Source organism: Larimichthys crocea, chromosome XXIV (genome assembly GCF_000972845.2).
Source record: "Larimichthys crocea isolate SSNF chromosome XXIV, L_crocea_2.0, whole genome shotgun sequence".
In the NCBI taxonomy this organism is placed as follows: Eukaryota; Metazoa; Chordata; class Actinopteri; family Sciaenidae; genus Larimichthys; species Larimichthys crocea.
The window spans coordinates 15572233-15593078 of NC_040034.1; the positions used below are offsets into that span (position 1 = coordinate 15572233).

The 20846-nt window shown below is 41.9% G+C and overlaps 3 protein-coding genes across 4 annotated transcripts; 2 read left to right on the plus strand and 1 right to left on the minus strand.

Moving 5' to 3' along the window:
* The first annotated feature begins 1174 nt into the window (after nt 1–1174).
* On the plus strand, nt 1175–4545 carry tmem50a (transmembrane protein 50A). The gene is made up of 7 exons (XM_010731311.3): nt 1175–1295; nt 1828–1933; nt 2091–2203; nt 3033–3100; nt 3312–3404; nt 3616–3676; nt 3788–4545. Exons 2-7 carry the CDS (start codon nt 1832–1834, stop codon nt 3831–3833), a joined length of 483 nt encoding a protein of 160 aa, XP_010729613.1. The 5' UTR covers nt 1175–1295; nt 1828–1831; the 3' UTR covers nt 3834–4545.
* Nucleotides 4202–7568, minus strand: rhd (Rh blood group, D antigen). Its single transcript, XM_010731310.3, has 10 exons — nt 7174–7568; nt 6615–6801; nt 6321–6471; nt 6084–6231; nt 5764–5936; nt 5481–5618; nt 5272–5399; nt 5112–5191; nt 4925–4998; nt 4202–4756 (listed from the first exon to the last, which is right to left on the minus strand). The coding sequence occupies exons 1-10, from the start codon at nt 7364–7366 to the stop codon at nt 4730–4732; spliced, it is 1299 nt and encodes a 432-aa protein (XP_010729612.3). The 5' UTR covers nt 7367–7568; the 3' UTR covers nt 4202–4729.
* A 591-nt stretch (nt 7569–8159) lies between these two features.
* On the plus strand, nt 8160–19747 carry maco1b (macoilin 1b). Of its 2 annotated transcripts, none has more exons than XM_027274868.1 (11): nt 8160–8636; nt 9694–9835; nt 10987–11113; nt 11762–11885; nt 12391–12569; nt 13426–13987; nt 15221–15379; nt 15693–15875; nt 15994–16114; nt 17118–17292; nt 17397–19747. In XM_027274868.1, the coding sequence occupies exons 1-11, from the start codon at nt 8557–8559 to the stop codon at nt 17597–17599; spliced, it is 2055 nt and encodes a 684-aa protein (XP_027130669.1). In that variant the 5' UTR covers nt 8160–8556; the 3' UTR covers nt 17600–19747. The 2 variants fall into 2 exon arrangements, with proteins under 2 accessions (XP_027130669.1, XP_010729614.1); XM_010731312.3 differs by having other exon boundaries at nt 8161–8636; nt 13423–13987.
* Nucleotides 19748–20846: the final 1099 nt, after the last annotated feature.

The following is a 20846-nucleotide window of genomic DNA, read 5'->3' on the forward strand; positions in this document are numbered from 1 at the left end:
ACAAACTTCCCATCAGAGCAGACACCAAATAGCTTCAAAGAATAATCTACTGGTCAGCATAAAAACAATAATAGTTCTTAGAAAATGTTCTGTTGGGTGTGTCTGAAACGTTTCGTTTCAAGTTTCTTTATATGGTGTAAGTTAACACAGGGTCAACAATACAATGAAACGGACAAGAAGAACCAGTCAGCTCAGCATAAGAGCACTAAACAGTGTAATACACATAAGAATAAAAATAAGCTAAGAATTAAAAAAGAACAATATAGAAATACAAAATAAAGATACAAAATATAAAAAATAGTATAATAGGATATGAACAAATATGTGCAAGTGTTACACATATACACAGGTACTGAAGTGAGTGGAATAAACAGACATGACATACTATATATGCACAGTGTAGATTTAAACAGTGTAAAACAAGAGTAAAGTGACTACAGACAGGTTAAAGTGACAACAGACAGACAAAGTGTGCCCTTTATTTCAATAACCAGCAGGTTTATTTAGCTGCCACTGTGCCACAAATGCAAATAGGCCTCTATAAAAAAGATAATACACACATCCATTATTTGACATCCTCTCTCTCTCTCTTCATTATTGGACTATCGTTAAATTATATTACCTGAATAATTCTAAGTATTTGTTTTTTATCTTTGCTTAGATATGTGTATGTAACTGTATATTAATTTCAGGATCGACCCCGGGATTTATTGCAGTGTGCACTAACTTCATAAATGAATGTGAAAGTATGCGGACTCTACAAAATGCGTGTCCACTGTGCTTCCTTCATGAACTACTGCTAAGCTCGTACTTCCAACATGCTGACACGTAAACCACCTGTGTACGGCGATTTAACGACATTTTCTCTGTAAATAACAAAGACAATAACTACACAGTTTGTTTACAGACTCTATATAGTTTGGTTATTGTTTGTACGATAGATACAATATATATTCAGAATTTTTTATACTACAATGTTATGTTAAACTGAAGAAAATCCGTTCACACTATGTTGATTATATCATATTTAGTATAAACAAACGGTAGTTACGAGATGAAACTTTAATTCATTTCATTTCATTTTTGTCACATCTAATTCTATTAATATCGCTGCATACTACTTTTTTTGTCGCTATGTTGCACAAATTCCCATTTTTGTCCTCAACACCTGAATGCACCAACATCAACAGCTTCTCGGCTTGTTCAACTGCGCATGTGCGTGACCGAGCTCTTTCGGAAGCTAAAGTCGGATTTATCTAGCTAGGGGGTCCACATCAAAAAAACCCAAAGAAAAGGTAAGAAACCGTTTGAAAATAACATTACAGCCGAGTAAGTCCGTCTCGGCGTGTGTTTTTGCTATGTACTAACGTTGTCGTTTGAGTTAAGGTGTTATTTTTTCGGGGGGCGACTTCGTAGCAAACAGAAAGCTTCAAGGAAATGTTTGCTAGTGCCAAAGCGGCGAACAAAAGAATGAGACGACACATGCGTGTTTTTAATCTCCTGCGTGGGTTTTTACAGCTATAAAGTCAACGCATGCTGCATACAGTGCTGTTGTCGAGTAGATGTCACAGAGTGTGAGTAATCAGCGATAGTTGGTGTTTGGTTTTTAAGCCAGGGAGGTGAGCATCATCCTCAAGAGGACAGCGATCGCGCACAAACATGTACATTATTTCTTCTTCGACATCCGTCTGTGGAGGAATTGAATAAATCTCATTACTGTTTGTGTTGTCAAGGTGATCTGAGTGTTTCTATGAATGTTTTTGATGTTGTTTTCACTTTAACGCATTGTAACGCCCTTTTTTATTTTTTTATTTATTCCCCCATCAGAGTCATGTCGGGCTTTCTGGACGGGATCCGGTGCGGGGATTGTGAGTGCAATGTGGACTGGGGGGAGAGAAGAAACACCATCGCATCTATAGCTGCCGGAGTCCTGGTATGTCTTTCTCCAGTTCACTACAGATAAGACTGCAGCCACAAAGAGGAACTGTGTGCTAATTGTGCCGGAGCTGTTGTTGTGATTCCTGTTTCACAGATTTATGACACATGTGACATAACATCCTTCGGGCTAACTGTGGATCTTGTTGTTGCAGTTCTTCACTGGCTGGTGGATCATCATCGACGCGGCGGTGAATTACCCTAGTGAGGGAGAGTTTCATCATGCCTATCACACCTGCGGAGTCATCGCGACACTGGCCTTTCTCATGTAAGACAGGCTTTGTTTCATCATCTCGGCCTTCATCAGCATATGGAAATGTCCATTTGTCATGGGAATGGTGGTGTTGTTATCACGTGACCCAAGGAAAGAGTTTCAGTCATGTGATAACTGGTGGCGGTTGTCTACTGGGGAGGTGGGTGTGGTTACCCCGTCTCTTCTTGGATGATGACTTTGAATCTCCCTTCAGTTGATGCCGTGAAGTCTTTCGATCTAGTGTACACAGCCTGCTTTTACCACATGATTGAAACGCCATATTTAGGTCATATGGTAACAACTAAACCATCTCCATGACAACTGAGCAACGCCATCTGCTGAGGAGGGCCATGGCTTGGGGGCTAAAGGCTTCTGAAACACAAAATAAGTGAACCATGTGGTGACACGTTTTCTTTTTGTCATTTAGCTTTTTCCAGCTTATTACATGCAATCAAAGCTTTATTATGGACACACACGCACACACACACACACACACACAGTCCATAGCGCAATAAAAACAGCAATAAAACAGAACAAACAAAACAAAGAAAAGTCCCCAATATCAGATATTTACATATAGGCTGCAACAAAAGTGGTTTCACGTACTGGAGAAAAACCTTGCAGAGTCCAATAACCTGCTCATACAACTGTGCATAAGATTGCGCAGCGGGCACGCCAGCGCTGATCCTCATCCTTAAGTTTGTGATAAAATGATCCCTGTAATCCTTTAAAATCTAAGGAACAAGCTTACTTATTGTATTCAGTTATAACCATAGACCCTGTCATTATAAACAATCGAGTAAAACAAATTTTTGACTTGTATGTAATTTGTTATGTCATCCAGGATAAATGCTGTTTCAAACGGCCAAGTGAGAGGAGACAGCTACAGTGAAGGCTGCATGGGACAGACAGGTGTGTATGATCCGATGTCTCCCCTTCCTCGTTTATAATGATGCTTTCTTGGCTGGGTATTTTGATACTGTCACACTTTGTTTCTACAGTACTCCCATCCTTATTTAAGACTGTTTTCTGTGTTACCATTATAACATAGATGTGGTAAAACGATAAAGAAGCTCTGCGTGGAGTCAGCCAGTGACCCAGCCTTTCTTATCTCTGTGTACAGGCGCTCGAGTGTGGCTCTTCATTGGCTTCATGCTGGCTTTTGGCTCTCTCATCGCCTCAATGTGGATTCTGTTTGGAGGATTTGTAGTGCCTCGTAAGTCCTATATCATAACCTAACTTGCACCGACAGGAGATCAGTTTTGCAGTATGACATTAAAAGCCATGTTAGAATATTTAGCAACTCGGAAGTGTGTTTTGAAATGCTGTATGAGGCTCCAACAGCTTCTTATTTAGTGAGCGTGCTCCTGTATCAAATTCTAACCACAGACTCATTTCTTATCCTGTAAATCTTTTGTCTTTTGCAGAAAAGCCTGTTGTGTATCCTGGTATCGCCATTTTCTTCCAAAATGCGTTCATTTTCTTCGGGTAAGTTGATGATCCTCTGCAGTGTCTTACTACAAATCCATGCTTCCACTTCAGCACAGGTATTTTGTGTGAATATTTTACTGACACTGTCTTTTTGTCTTCTGATTTTAGGGGTTTGGTCTTCAAGTTTGGACGTACAGAAGATCTGTGGCAGTAATGGACTCTTGTGTGTCTTAATGTCCACTGTTTATATACACTCTGCTTTCTATATTGTATGAGACAATATGCTTTGGTGGTTATTCACTTTATATATATATAAACTTTTTTAGCTTTCAAATTAACATGTTTAATTTATATCGTTTGCTGTATAATGGCTAAATCATAACTAAGCACAAATTTTCATAGAATCCTTGAAAGTTGAATATTTTCAAGTGTGGCACATCTTTCAATGTGTCTATTTGCACTCAGACTCTGTAGCCTTGTGTTATGATGACTTACAACTTGTGTATACAAAAAAAAAGTGTATTTTGGGAGCTTTACTTCCTTGAACTGTCCACATTTCCTTTGGGTATACCTCTGACATCCTTTTTAATTTCAACTGTCTCTTACGTGGAAGTAACATAAATTATTATGGTACAAATTATAATTGAGGGCAATATTTCATAATACTGTACACATTTGTTGAATGTAACCATATGGGGCTGTTTGTATTTTTCCTGAAATAACAATGTCAGCTCTGAAACTTTCCAGCCATGAAGAGCCTACGCTTCTGACCTGAAGTCAACAACAGTTTCACAACTGTAGGGTGTTGTATGTATACTGGAGATTTGTATTCGACAAACACTTATCCATTACTGTCTGTGTAGCATCCAAACCATGAGATCGGTTTCTGACAACCGTGACAGCATTAAACAGAAACTTACCGAGCAGTAAATGAGTCTTACATTCATGCTTCTGCAGTTCAACTCATTTTTTATTTATTTACCCCAGTCACACATACTACTACTTCGTACAAAAGTAAAAACAAATTTATGAAATTATATGCATCGACATAAACAAACACCAAAAGTAGTTTGTACTTTGACGGTCGGGCTCGTCCTACTTCTTTCTTGCTTACTTGCGCACTGCAAGATGGGGAAACTGCAAAACAAGAAAAATTGTTGCTTTACGAATTTGTTTTGTTATAGTATGACACAAAAAAAACTAAAATGTCAAGTGCATTACTATTTACTATCGCTTTAGATGTATTACTAATTATAACACCAGTTCAGTGCAGATATTAGGAAGTTAGAAGACTTGATTGCCTACCTCCCAGAAAGCCTGATCATCAAAACATTTCTTGTCTTGTGGTGGTCTCCAGAAGTTCCACTTGAGAAGGAGCCCTTTAAACAATGACATAAAAAAAGTTAGGAAGGCTTTCAAACATACTGCTACACTATTCTGCTGGCATAAAATAATAGAACAATTCAAAATCAATGCTATAGAGAAGACTTACCTGTCATGATGCCCATCACCAGACTTAAAGAGATAGTGATGATGATAGCACAAATGTGAAATACAGCAAACCGGATTGCCCTACAAAATAAAATAAAAAACAGTTACACAGGGTGCCACCTTTTGTGTGTGTGTGGATAATATGACAGTTGAATTCTTACAGTATGTGATCATCAAAGTCTCTAATCTGTAGGAGGAGTTGTGCTAGCCATCCCAGGAGACCAGGGAGTCCATGTGTGCTCAGGATCGCACAGGTGTCATGGCAATAAAATGCGAACTGCATGTGGGTCTGAAAAATAAGATCTTATGAGGAGTATGTGGTGTACAGATTATTTGATCAAAGGATTTGTGTTCATGTGGTGATCAGAACCTTAAGATATCGGAATCCGATGGTTGATACGACAGCAGCAGCCAATCCGATTGTCATGGCTTCCCACGGCTGATGAACCACTGAAATGGAAATCCCGACAGCAACACCGCCGGCAAAGATGCTTGACTGCATGTGGATCTGACAGAGGAGTGAAGATGGATGTCACTAATATTAAACATACCCACTGACTGTATTTTTGTTGTACTTAAACAGGTGTAGGTCCTTCTGCTCTGGCTTTGAAAGAGCATAATGTTTAGTTAACATATCACGTGTCAGATCATACCATGTTGAGTTTTCCTTTGGGACTCGAGAGCACAGACATAGCAGCTGCTGTTACAGCACTGACAGCCAGGGCCAGGTAGGTGCTGCACACGGCCCCCAGCTTCCTCCCAGGAATACGATTGTCCACGAGGACTGAATTAAAACTGGGCCAAAACATCCAGAGAAACAAAATCCCTGGAGAACAGAGAATTTATATTCAGACTGTGCTTTGCTCATGCAATGTTTGGACTCAAATGTCCAGCTGAAGTATAACCATGCCACCTGCTGCACCATGCTGCAAATGATCTAGCAGTAACATGGAAAACACAACCTACTTCTTACCCAACATGGAAAACAATCCTGTTTTGCTGTCAAACTTCTCTTTTTCAAATCGCTGCATGGATCCTTTTCGATACAGGATCCAAGTCAGCATGACTCCAAAGAAGGCCCCGAAAATGTGAAGCAGCATAATGCTGTTCAGAGGCGGTGTCTAGAGTTAAAAAAAAACACCATTATAAGTACATAGCACTGCAGGTTTGTAAATAAACTTGGCCTTAAGAGCTGATGTAAAATTCCTACTTTCAGCAGAGTTTGGAGAAGCCAGTCATTCAGGACAAACCCTGACACCTCAAGCAAGGTGATGAGGATGAGGTGGACAGGGTTGATCTTCCCCAGCATGGCACCCACTGAAATGATGGCAGAGGCTGCACACATTTCTGCGACTATTAAACTGTATAAAAAATATATAATAAACACTGACATTAATCGTTTAACTTATATGTATAAGGTTTGTAAGGTGTTGGTCGATGCTGGTTAATTTCTGTTCAATTACAAACCTTGTGCTTAAAATGTCTGCCTCAGTTGATAACCTACCTTCTCAGGTTTATCCTGATCTTTCCTCTGTAATACCAGGACTCAATTCCATTGAGTATGAGCGCCCATTGAGTGGCCACGACAGAAACAAGGAGGTTGAATGCTGAGCCACTGAAACCATACCGCACTAGAAAAGTGCATAAGAAGCCAAAACCCAGAACCACCATCACATTCACATCCTGGAACTCTGCAAGGGACAAAAAGAGATGGTACTTTTTTTTTTTTTTTTTTTTTTTTTTACTTGAATCACAGTACATCCTGTACAAAACAATCACTTCTGTTGGGTTTCAGCTCATAGCACAATTTCCAGGAGACAACACAGATCATCTGCTCCTAAAAAAACAGCCAACTGCATGAGCTTATCACTGCCAAACAGTAATAACTGCAGCCCCTCCCCACACTGCTGGATTCCAGTATATTTAACTTTGTTTAGGCTTTTTTTAAATATATAAGTAGCGTAAAATGTATTTTTAATGAGCGAGTTATTTAAAAAAGACTTAATCTTAATGAAATGTTGTCTTTTCAACACCCTTTACCCCCGAAATTCACTTATACATACCTGGATAAAAGTTCCTGAAGGTAGTCCCATCAACTTTCACGTGGCTATCGATCTCAATGTACAATGCAAATATGACAATGAACCCAGTCTGCAGAAAAAGCAGCAAAGGTGCCAGCCTGGAGCGCAAACTTGGTGCGTACTGAGGAGCCATTTGGAGATGTTTCCCTACGTACTTCTCTTCCAAGTGACGCATGGGTGATTGTGGCGCTTTCGGGGTGTGCTATACTACAGAATTTGGTATCGATCCGAAACCAATACCTGCAACAGACAGAAGGGGCCGTCCTGGAGGGCGTCTCCTTGAGCAGACAAAAGGATGTGAAAGGAGTTGCCCGTCAGGTATAAATATCCAGGTGTCCCCATATTCGGTGTCTTTTCTACCGCTCGCGTGTTGAACTGACCTTTTCTTTGCAAAGAAAATAAAAACCTTGTCGGCCGGCAGAAGTCTCTATTCTTCACCAGCAGCAGAGGAAAATTTCCACAACAACAGTTAACACAAAAGGGTTATTATAGTCAGCCATATTCACATTTCAGGTTTGATGTATAGAATTATTCATTTAGATTTATTCCACCTGGCTTCATACTTCATCAGTATATATATACTTTTCTATTTTACTTTTATTTTTTATCATGTAACTTCCTTAGGGCCCTAAATACAGGTAAATAAGCAAATACAACTGCAACCCACACTTTTCACTCGAGCACACGCATACATTTTAACCTGGTAACAAAACACAGAAGCCATACAAGGCCTTAGGGCAAGTCTGTCAATGAAGCACGCACAAAAGCCCTGATATAAATAACCCCCGCATGTCGGAGTGGGTGTTTTGTATCGGGCACAAAGGGAATTTTGTCCCATAGACTGCATATTTTCTGCTCATAATAAACCAAATACTCTGAGAACAGAGCCCGCCTCTGCTATCACCTCATTGGTCAATCAGCTCTGCCCAATTTGTCCACAAACATCTGATTGGCTGAGCGGTGAGACCTTCCACACGCAGCGGCCCTCGCCTCCTCGCTGTGCCCTGTTGTCTTTGGCGGAGGCGAGCGGAGCGACCGGCCCCGGCGCTACGTCAATGGCTCACCTCTGTATCCGTCACAGAGAGAGGCCTCGGCGGATAGAGTGATTGGACGTACCAGCCGTCTGACAAGCGGACAGCGAAGACACAGCGCGGTTTGGACTCATTGAGTCTGCGCTAACAGAAAAAGAGGAGGTTCCTCGAATAGAGTCCTTTATTTATTTCTTTGTTTCCAGTGTGGGGGGGAAAAATAATAATAACAGCGACATATACCACAGGCACTTCATTTATTATCTTTGTCCGTATACACAAGAAAACTGGATAAGATTACAGCCGCTACTCGAAGGCCAAAGCCAAGGGGAGGAGGATGAAGCGGCGCAATGCGGACTGCAGCAAACTCCGACGGCCGTTAAAACGGAACCGAATCACTGAGGGTATATACGGCAGGTAACCGACACGGAGCCCGGCGGATAACCGGAGGGGAAGGGGGGGGGGGACACTGACCGGAGATGCTTTAAACTTCCCCGCGTCACCGGGACTGATGTAGCTTTAGCTCGTTAACCTAGCCGCTAGTGTACGCTATGCTATGTTGTGACGTTAGCTGCGAGGCTAGCTGGTGGCGCTAGGCCCCGAGCAGCAGCAGCCTGTGTTTGAGTCCGTCTCTCTCTGTCACTGCTTAGAAAGCAGACACAGTGGACTTACTAATGAAGCAACTGTCTGCTGTTTAACACACGTCAAAATTATCCGCTTCACCGTGAGCTAAGGTAACTTAATGCTAGGTAGCTTTGTCTGCTCAATGCCAGTTTATCCAGCAACGGCTGAAATAATAATAATAATAATAATAATAGTGTTCACATGAGTGGATAAAGACTGCAGTCAGCTTGAGTGAGCCCGTGTTGCACTACTACACAATTTGGATAACTTAAAAAGTTGCTTGTCTGCTCTCCCAGCACAGACCTGACAGGTCTTTACCTCTAAAGGTGACTTCCTATGTGTCTGATTAACCCAGACACGTCTAATGCTTATACACACGTGGCATCTTACACCTAGAGATGAGGGGGGGAGGTCTTGAATTATGTAACAGGTGCCCCCACCTCCTCCATCACAAAACAGAGATCAATGAACACCCCACAGCAGGTCACTTTCTGGGTGTCAGTGCTTGAACGACAAATATATATCTGCCATTAACCTGACACGAACAGCAACAAATTACAAACAAGCAGCGTGTGTGTGTTAGTGTGTGTTACTGCCACAACAGACTATACTGTGTTCAAAGCTGGATCGTGTAAGAGCATACCAAAGTTTCTTAAATTTAAACGCACTTGTTCTGTATATACACACAGTTGCTGATTTAGAATAAGTGCATTTAATCTGTCAAACACACACTCACTATGAAGCTGAATCTCTTTAACGTGTTGGCTTAATCACATCACCAATATAAAAAACACTCCTGCCTGTGTATGGTGTGTCATTCAAATTATTTTTTTTTGTTATTATTTTTTAGTACCTTCCTCTACCTGAAGTTCCTGGTGGTGTGGGCACTGGTGCTACTGGCAGACTTTGTACTGGAGTTCAGGTTTGAGTACCTCTGGCCGTTCTGGCTCTTCATCCGGAGTGTGTACGACTCCTTTAGATACCAGGGGCTGGTAAGTAGCTATGTCCTGGCCTTTTTCTTATGCTTTCATAAAGGTGGAGACAGGGCAGCAAAGCTCTTAGACACATCCGTCATTGAAATTGAGGTTACCGTTGCTTTCATGCAGTCACTTGAGTTGAGATAGCTGGATAGTTGGTCGTGAACGTATATGCTTCACCGGGCTTCTAACAAAATTTGGACAAAAAGACCCAGAAGAAGGAAAGTATCGCTTTGACAACAGTGTGTGTTGAAAGGCAACATTTGTCCACATGATGGTGCATTTTTGTGTCTAGAATCAGATGAAACTTGAAATCCAAAGAAAAAGTCTAAATACTGTAGCTGATCAGCCGCAACTGAAGAGTTGACGGTTATTTCCAAGTGCACACACAATGAGACAAAAGTGTCTCTTTGCTGCGCTGTCAGTCCAAATGCTTTGACCTTAATATAAACAACTTAATGTTGACTGATTTATCGGTACTAAACTTATATAATCCCCCTAATAATCAGACCTCTGTGTGCATGTAATCATAATCAGTGTCTTACAAGAGAAAAAGTGATGGAGCGTGTGGAGTAAAGAGTCAGATGATGTCCCGTCACAATCCTAAGAATAACTCACGAGAGGTTAACATTGATTCTTGAGACAACTTAGTCCGGCTGCCACACTCTCTGACATGATATAATGTTATGTAATCATCTGACATAATGTAGGTCTTAGCGGATTTGCAGGACACTGGTCCTCCTGTTATCTAAACGCTGTATGCTAATGTTATGATGTCATGTTATCGATGCTGGACAGCCTGTTATTATTGAAATGCATCGTGTAGGTGTGTGTCTGTATCTCTCTGCGATGCAGAAGGAGAGAACCGAAAATGTCACATTTGTATAACCGTCCCTGGTATCATTTTTCATCAATGAAATATGGACTTTAATCACCAAGGACCAGATCACTCCCATTAGAGAGGATTAAGAGTTGGCAGCCAACTCTTGTATGAACTGGCGTCCAACAGCTTAAGGCTGGTTGCTAGCCCGGAAACAATTTTATATTTTCTAGGAGAAGGATTTAAGTTCTGAGCGTGAAATATGAACAGGGATAAACAGCTGTCATCGGTCTATACTGCACATGTTGCTGGTTTATTCTAACCACTTCTCCTCTCTCCCCTACAGGCCTTCTCAGTATTCTTTGTGTGTGTTGCGTTTACCTCGGACATCATTTGCCTCCTCTTCATCCCAGTGCAATGGCTATTCTTCGCTGCCAGTACCTATGTGTGGGTGCAGTATGTTTGGCACACAGGTAAAGTCATCCAATGTAATAGTGCCTTGATGTTTGTTCGTAAAAATGAGAAATTTGTTAATTTGCTTGAGGCTTTTTGTGTATTTACATGATGGGCTGTTATAAATAAATAAATAAATATATAAAACATAACAGTCACACTAGCTCTTTGAATGTGCACGGTTTTGTGTTGTTATTCCACTTTCAGGGTGTGAAGAGCGTTGTGCAATGCTCCGTGCACATTGTGTTATCTTATTTACAAATAGCTGGCTGGCTCGCTTAGAATTTTGCACGGTGCATGTAACCGAGCTGCACTCTGCGGATTAGTTGTCAGTCTGATTTAGAGGTATCCCCCTGTGTTGACCAAAGGCCAGGTGTCAGATTGAAATCCTTGTGCCGGTTCGGGGGGGGGGTCCCCAGTTGCTTTATGAGCTCTCTAACTTTACTCACCAGTGACATTCACATCCATAGGATGTCACAGGGGTATTAATATCTCTTACCACTCCACAGCCTGGTGGTGAAAGCATCTGAGTTTATTGCAGCCAATGAGACAATGATTGGTGTCTGTATGTGATAATGGTGTTTCAGTAGAGACCTACACAAAGTGTGGAGAAGTTTATGTTTTGATGTCCTTTTTATAGCATCTTTGTTCTGATTTTGTCGTTTCAGAGAGAGGCGTCTGTCTGCCCACCGTGTCTCTATGGATACTGTTTGTGTACATAGAGGCAGCCATCAGATTCAAAGACCTGAAGAACTTCCACGTGGACTTGTGTCGACCTTTTGCTGCACACTGGTAAGCCACTGATCTGTTTCAACCCGGGACAGTGGAACTCCTGTCCTCCTTGACAGACGTGCTCTGACTGAAAGGCGCGTCTAGGTTTAGTGCCGACTGTGAACGTGTCAGCATGGTGCAGAGAGGAATGATGTGAAATAAAGACAGCATTATATTAACTAATCTAAATGTTCGCACCATTGCTGCACACTACATAAAGTCACTTATGTCACACGATGGTTATGTCGTGGGCCACATATCTCTCCTTTTTTTTCTTTCCTATGCACAAGGCTTAGAGAGTTTTAAAGAAGGAAGTAGAAACTGTAGAAACGAATGCCTTCTTTAACAAAGTGCAGTAAGTGTATAGACATTTGCTGTGCCTTTTTTAATCCTTAAAACCTTAAGGCTGGATTTGGATTTGGCTTTGTTAGCCGATAACATGTTTTGATGTTGCGCTGTGTTTCCACTTTGTGATACTCAGTGAAACTTTGACTGACGAGAGTTGCCCTTGTGTCCCTCTCCGTAGCATCGGATACCCAGTGGTCACGCTGGGCTTCGGCTTCAAGAGTTACGTAAGCTATAAGATGCGCCTCCGGAAGCAGAAGGAGGTGCAGAAGGAGAACGAGTTTTACATGCAGCTCTTGCAGCAGGCTCTGCCTCCAGAGCAACAGATGCTTCAGAGGCAAGAGAGAGAAGCAGAAGAAGGTACGATTCAACACACACCTTACATACTTACTGTGCGCACACATGAAGCACCTGGTTCAGGATCTGCCGGGCCTGTCTGTCCAGACATTTGACAGATGATGGGTAGCTAACAGAGAGGTAGTAATGCCTTTTGTAAAGTGTTTTGGTGTTGTCAGGTGAAATGTTTTTTAAAGTGGTGCTCTTTGTTTATTTCTATACAATGGTTGTGGTGCACAAAGGCCTGATAAATCCAGATGAGTATGTGTTTGTAAAAATCATAACCATAACCAGCTTTGTGTTGAGAGACAATCAGTCCTGTTCGTTGTGATTTTTTTTAGTAGATTGTGACAATAAACGTGGGCCCTTAAAAACAGAACTATCTTTTGAATCACAAGCAGGCTTTTTTATCGAGTTCTTGTTGGTTTGTCGTGGACCTGTTTTTGTCAAACAAGCCAGCGTTACTCCCCGTGTACATGGGCAGCATGGGCAGCATTTCCCTCTCTATTCAAAGCCTGTGGTTGCAGACACACCTGCCTCATAGTTTAAACAAACACACCAGGCACATAATAAACACACAATGCTCATGGGGTGTGATTAGGCAAAGATTTGAAAGGAGCTCACAGAACAAGTAGATCTAGCAAATCCATTTTTCACCAGTAAGAAAAAGATGAGGATCACTTGAAATGCAGTGCAGCTGCAGTGTGGCTGTTGTCTGACCATTTCACACAAGTAATACTCAAAAGTTGCACACCTTAATCCTCTGTCGGTGTCGTAAAGTCATGTTTCAGATATTGGATGTACAGAATCGAGAGAATGTTTGTCTCATAGAAGTTGCGGTTTATATTTCATATGTATCCCCTCTTTATCCATACAGCAGCAGCAGCGGCAAAAGGAATATCTGAAGTGGACACACCTCCAGTGTCACAGAATGGCGCGCCAGCCAATAAAAAGACATCGGCACCACTGCCAGAGTTAGAGTATAGAGAAAAAGGGAAAGAGGGAAGGGGCGGCGGGGAGGCTAAAAAGCAGCACAACAGCAACAGCATCCTGCCATCATCAGTGGACTCTAAACTCCAGGAGATGGAGTATATGGAGAACCATATGAACAACAAGAGACTGACCACAGAGCTGGGCAGCACAGAGAACCTGTTGCTTAAAGAGGACAACAATTCCTCCTGCTCGTCCTCGTCCTCATCCTCTTCCAAAAACTACAAAAATGCTAGCAGCAACGCCGCAACGCTTAACTCCTCGCCCCGCGGCCACAGTGCTACCAACGGCAGCGTGCCCTCCTCCGCGCCGTCATCGTCCTCCTCCGCGGGGAAGAACGAGAAGAAGCACAAGTTAGCAGTGGGGAAGGGGACGTCGGGCGGCTCCCACAGGGATCCCACAGACAATTGTATCCCCAACAACCAGCTGAGCAAGCCAGAAGCACTTGTTAGGTAAGAAGCACACGCTCGTACACAGACTGTGCCACACTACACTAACAAATCACATGCTATGAAATCAGCTATTTAAATAACTCATTAGGAAAGCCTGCATCACAGCCGACCTTTGATGGCTTCCCTTTTTAATATCTTGTTGTTTTAATATAGCCCCATGGTGTTTTATATCTGAGTGTGGATCTGATGTGACAGAACGGATGAGAAATTATCTCCAGCATGAACAGAATATTTAAGGTTGAGACCTTTTCATTTAACAGCAGTGCTGTCAAAACATGCCGCTTCACTCTTTCATAGAATCAACTGAAACTGTTTGCCAGGCTGCTGTTTTAGTTTATGGTTTGTTTATTTTATGCGTCACTAACAAAAGGAAGTCTTTTTTTATTAAAAAAAAATGTTGTGCAGCAGTTACATTTCGACAGCTTGCGCACCTGAAGCAAATTAGCGAAGGATCAAATTGGCCACGCTTTTTATAGCCTAAACAGATCCTTAATGAAAAAACCAAACTCCTGAATTGGGCCTCGTATTCTGATCAGCTTGTGACATCCTTAGTTGTGTAGCCGCGTATTGCAAACAGATGGTCATTAAAAGGGTCTCTCGCTGGTGTGATTTAATTGGACTTAGGATTTCGCTCTTGATGTCTTTAACACGCAGCAGATAATGTTTTTGTAGGTTGATGGTGGAAGAAAACAGACGTCTGTCAGTCGCCAGTCATTGTGTCTTCCTTCTGTTTAATTTAGTCAGCAGACCAGTTTATTCTCTGTGCAGTAGATTTTATTTTGTTGGTAACAGTCACATATGACACATCTGTACCTATATCTGTACCGCCATGTTCTACTTTAAGGTCTTGACTTACGTTCAGACAGAATCCGGCGCTGCGGTGAAAATGCAGGTTTTCCATTTATCTGAGTGGGGGTAGTGTATTTTGGCTGCAGCGGTGCAGGCCACAGGAGTGTCCGCCAATAAAATGTGGAGAAGTTGAGCCGGATCCAACTTTTGGGAAAAAAAAGCTGCCAATCAGACACTCAGACCGGTCAAACTGTATTTCTTTTAATTTCTTGCAGTGTGTATTTGACTCATTGTCTCAGCTTTAATTTATCATCAGTCTAGATAAAATCTGCAGTCACGTGTCCATAACCACGCACACGTTTTGTTTTTGTAGCTCTTGTTAAAATGTCATAAAAGCAGCATGTTAACGTGTCCCTCCTCTGTTCACTCTCCCGCTCGGGACAGATTGGAGCAGGATGTTAAGAAGTTGAAGGCAGACCTGCAGGCCAGCCGGCAGGTTGAGCAGGACCTGCGCAGCCAGATTGGCTCGCTGGGCAGCGCTGAGCGCTCCATACGCACTGAGCTGGGCCAACTGCGCCAGGAGAACGAGCTGCTGCAGAACAAGTGAGTGGATCAAAGCGAGGTCACACCACGGACCATGTTGGTTTTGGATCATTACTATCTGGGGTGGTCACAGTCATGAATTGGTATAATGAACACTATAGGAAAAGAGCAGAAAACTCATTTCTGATTGAGGAATGTCTGCTAGATTAATAAATTTACAAGAATGAAAGCACAAATACCAAACTGTGTGGATCGGCTGCTTCGATAAATTTGCACCACCATTTGTGGTTAACAGTTCAAATTGAAGTAATACTGATCCTGTCACCCTGTATTCTCTGCTTGTTAATGTCTGTGTGTGCCCGTGCTCCTGTAGGCTCCATAATGCTGTGCAGGCAAAGCAAAAGGACAAACAGGCGGTGGGCCAACTGGAGAAGAGGCTCAAAGCAGAGCAGGAGGCTCGAGCCACCGCAGAGAAACAACTCGCAGACGAAAAGAAGCGAAAGAAGTTAGAGGAGGCCACAGCAGCCAGAGCAGTAGCACTAGCAGCAGCATCCAGGTAGCTGCACATCTGACACGTTGAAGTTTTCAGAAACCGTTTGACTCTTGATTTGTTTGTCGTAAATCATAATTCATTATGAGCGTTAATGTATATTTGCCACTTTTTTTTTGTTCAGAGGGGAGTGCACAGACACGCTGCGGCGGCGGATCACTGAATTAGAAACAGAGTGTAAGAAACTAACAATGGACATCAAGCTAAAGGAGGACCAGATCAGAGAGCTTGAATTGAAAGTTCAGGTAAGGCATGATCAATGTTGGTATTTATGAGATGAATCAAGTACAAATGAAAATGAGCTATGCTTTCCAGCATTATTGCGCTTTGAAGTATTTGTCTCTTTGTTCATTCAGTAATGTTTCTGATGATTTTAGCCAGAAGCTGTGGAGGAATTAGTGTGTGACTTTCAAAAAGCTTCTTAATAAATGATTCCAAATTCGTTCTGCCTAGTGACTCATGAAAATCCTGAAACATGAACCTATTGCCGTCTTGTGTACGTTGCCAGTTCTGCATCTGTCAGTGCATGCAAATAGCTTTTGCAATAGAGCGGAGCAGAGCGAGTGACAAAGCTTCACAAAAGACAAAAGTGATGCAGCAAAATGTTAACATACTTACGTCTGTATAGTGTGATACAGTCACAGCCTGTAACCTACCCTCTTTGTCCAAACTCACACCACCAAGTACACAGGTAAAATTGAGGTGCAACCAAAGTGTGTGATCTAAACAAGTGAACAACGCAAACTATATACACACGTTTTGGCTTCTACACACAGCGTAAAAAACAGCAAATATTCAAATTATTCACGGATTCATAGTTTTGTATTTTTACCTTTTTGTCAACAAACACCTCCTCACTTAGACATATGACTGCTGAAATAATAAAACGAGTATTAGAATTAGGACTTGATGAAATTTTAAATTGATGTGCAGAATCAGAATTTCTAAAATGTGACTGATAATCAGTCATAGACTCTCTAACAGGATGTTTATTTACTTATTAGTTAATAACAATATTGTCACAGCACTGTAGTGCAAACGGGTGTTGTTTGACTGGTTGCAGTGATGCATAATTAACTCAAACATTTGTTTATTTTACATTCAAGGCTGAGCTGAATTTCTATTCACATCAGTTCCAGAAGTCAAATGAGTCAAATCTGTGCCATTGCCACACATCAGTCACACACAGACCATTCAACCAGCACTGGACATGATTAACCCTAACTGTGTCTCTTCTGAATCTCACAGGAGCTTCATAAATATAAAGAGAATGAAAAAGACACAGAGGTGCTGATGTCGGCGCTGTCAGCCATGCAGGATAAGACCCAGCACCTGGAGAACAGCCTGAGTGCAGAGACCAGGATCAAACTGGACCTCTTCTCTGCGCTGGGAGATGCCAAGAGACAGCTGGAGATTGCACAAGGTCTGTCTGATACCCATACACAACATGTGTTTCAGTACTGTGTGCGCGAGCACACCTACAAATATATTTGGGTTTGAACCTTTGTGTGTTTGGACTGTTTTCAGGTCAGATCCTGCAGAAGGACCAGGAGATAAAAGATCTGAAGCAGAAGATAGCCGAAGTGATGGCCGTCATGCCCAGCATCTCCTACACAGCCGACACCAGCAGCATGACCCCCGTGGCCCCCCACTACTCCTCCAAGTTCATGGACACCAATCCCTCCGGCCTAGATCCCAACGCCTCCGTTTACCAGCCACTGAAAAAGTGAACGCTTCGTCCCCCGCACCCCCTCCTCGCCTCTCTCCATCCTCCCTCCATCATTTTTTTTTTCTTCTCCTCCCCCTCCCTCCACCCGCAGGCCCACCAACCTTCCAATCTGCTCGGCATGTCTGCGGCTGAGAACCTTGTTTTTTTTCTTGGGTTTTTATTTTTCTCCTCGCCAGGTCAGAAGGATGTTGTATCGTGTGACTGTATTTGTTGTAGTTAAAACAAAAGACAAAAAAACTTAAAAACGGACATCACATGTCAACTAGGGAGTCCCAGTATTTTTTTTTTCTCTCTTAAGTGTCTAGTGAAACCTCACAGAATCGGGTTTGTATCTTCATCTCAAGGGTGTTTCCCACTGCTACTACTGCAACCATCTGCAACCAGTTACCTGCTCTTTGGTCCTGGGAATAGCTGCTTTATTATTTTAGGATGATTTTTTTTCCCCTCCTAAAAGAATTGAAAACAGAGTTCTCCTTTACCACACAGTCATACAGCCTTACTTGTACCCCGATTTCTTTGACACATTGTTTTCTCTCAAGGTAGTATGGCGACATCTGTACAACCAGAGGAATGTAGTGCAAAGTTGGCACAGACGCCCCTGTTGTTGTTTTTGTTTTAACACGCCAAATCAACCCTGCTCTCAGCTGCTTTGGGGTTTTGGTGGTAGATAGTTTTTTAAAAGTGTATCGTGTGGTTCTATTTGTTCACTCTTTAAGATTCAAGTGTTGACTTCAGCAGGCTGGAAGTGTTGGGGAAAGATCTTGTGTTGTAAGCAGAAACATGGACATTTTTTAAAAATTAAATGAACCCAAGCAGCTCCCTATGAGTTTCTTTGAGTTGAACAAAGAGTACAGTAAGAGACGAAGTCCGTGTGTGCGCGCTAGTGTGCCGGCTTCACATAGTCTTTCATCAGTTGTCATGATCACAGTGCCTTGAGTTGAGGACATAAAGTGAGTTTGATGATAAGATACGACCCAACCCTTCTAAATTAGCGGTGAAGCTTCTGGCCAAGCCGGAAAGGATAAGAATTTGACCTCGCCTAGTGACGTGGGACAAAGCTGCCTTTGGGACTCCTTACTGATTTTCCAACTGGTAGGAGGTCTGATCCACCGTACACACTCGAGGGCAGCTTTGTCCTTTTATGTTAGTCACATTCAACAGATCCATTGGACAAAGACTCTTGCATTATTCTCCTATTTGCCTATTGTCAGTATGTTCCATCCTTCACAGAGTCTACTGCATACAGGTCTCCGGCTCGTAACGTGTCCCCTCACAGAAGTTCATCTCTTCTGCTATGTTGAACCCCAAAATCTTTCGGTTTAGCTGCTGTGGCCCCCCCTTGTTTCTCTTTTTGATTTCCAATTTCGAAGTTGCACTGTAGAAAACACACGCTATTTGAAAGGGAAAACTGTAAAGACGGACCGTGCAATGTAAACAAAGCTTTGGAAATGCCAACCTTGATATAGCAGTTAAATGATTTTATTTAATTAATCCTCCACTTCAGTTCATGTGCCAAGACTGGAATGCTTATTTCTCTAGTAATATGTAAGAATGTACTGCAGATACATTGGCTGACGTGTTTGTCAAATATCCAGTTGAATATCACTTAATGGAAGTTTCTGTTCAGCAGGTAGAGAAAGTGGTCACCTGTTTGTAGTAGACCGTGTAGTTAAAAGTAAGGGACTAGAAAAGTCAACGTTTCCTTTTTTTGTGAATGTTACAGTATTTGCAACTGTTGGGCAAGTGGCTGTTTTTTCAAAGCAGTTTTCCTTAACTCCTGTTTCTGGTATTATTGTCTTTTTTTTTCCTGCAGGGAGAAAAATCGCTCGAGTCTGATGTGGTTTCACCATCATCTGAAAATGGTCATTGTTGTGCGTGTGGTTTTCACCTACTATAAATGGAGAAGCTTTTTTTTTCTCTCTCTATCGCTCAGAACGCTATCATTGGCTCCTGGAAAAAAAAATATGTTGTGAAAATTACAGTTTAGTCAGTTGTTTTGGTCAACTGATTGAGAGTATAGAGAAGTGTTTTGTTTGTTTTTTGTTTTCTATGCCCACAGTCACTGCTCTGTTCTCCCCAGGTCTGACCTTGGCTGTGCTCTCGCTCTGTGAGGTTTACAAGGAATAAACATTTTTTTCTTGCAAATTGACTTTTTATCTGCTTGTTGCTGTTACTGTTACTGACCGTTATGTCTTGATATTTTAAAAACAACTTGTCAGCTTTGACTTTGTTTGGTGGTGCAGCCCAGAATGTTCACTTTCCAAACCAGGGTTATTCTCTTTACAAACAGGAGTTGATGAAGTTTGAAAGAAGCATGAATTTAAGAGGCAGGGGGATCTAATCTAAGTCTAAAGACTAGTTGTATTATGGGAAGTGTAGGATCCTAAAAAGCCAGGATATTTCAGCAACTATTGCTTAGATTTCGACTTTTTACTTTTGTAAGTCTTTAAAGTTTATGGAAGTCCAAAACTAAAAGTCAAGAACACCACAGATCCATAATTTATGTGTAGCACCCCAAATACTGTCAGTTTCTTATTATTATAATGTCAATTTTATGTTTCGTGTAGTTCTGTTTATTGAGTGATCCAGTTTTAATGAAACACATGAGTGCAGTTGAAGTAAAACAATATTTATAATATGGTTTATATTATAATGTGATTTGAAATATGCCCCTTGCCCCCCCCTCCAAGCTTCATAATTTTGTCATATGGCTACAATCTGGTGTTGGAGACTGGGTGTAGAATTATTTTGTTGCCACTAGGAGGCAGCGTCCTTCAATATAATGTAGGTTAAGACAGCTAATCTGCTCACACAGACTAAGGTTATTAAGAGCCGTTAATTCCCTCTATTCCAGACCAGAAAATCCCATTTACCTTTTAACAAAGAGAATTTATGAATACTTTGTTCATGCTAACCACTAATCACAGCTAGTCCAAACACAGTGACGACTTGGCTCCCACAAAGCTTTGCAGCAGCACTGGGTTTGTAGGTAAATGAAGTTGGGAGTGTGCAGCATTTGAATGATGCCCGAGGGGACTGCTGGTGTTTGATGTTAAGCTTTAAAGAACACCTTTCTACACGCCCCTCTTTGTCTACGTTTCAAATTCAGAAGTAATCCCCATCGGGGAGTTTCGGTGCTCTGTTGACCTCTGGGGTGTTGGAACCATAAAAGGGAGAAAATTATGGGCTGCCACATATTTTGATTTTAGTGATAATTCATTTATCTAATGCGCTTGGAATATCTGTGC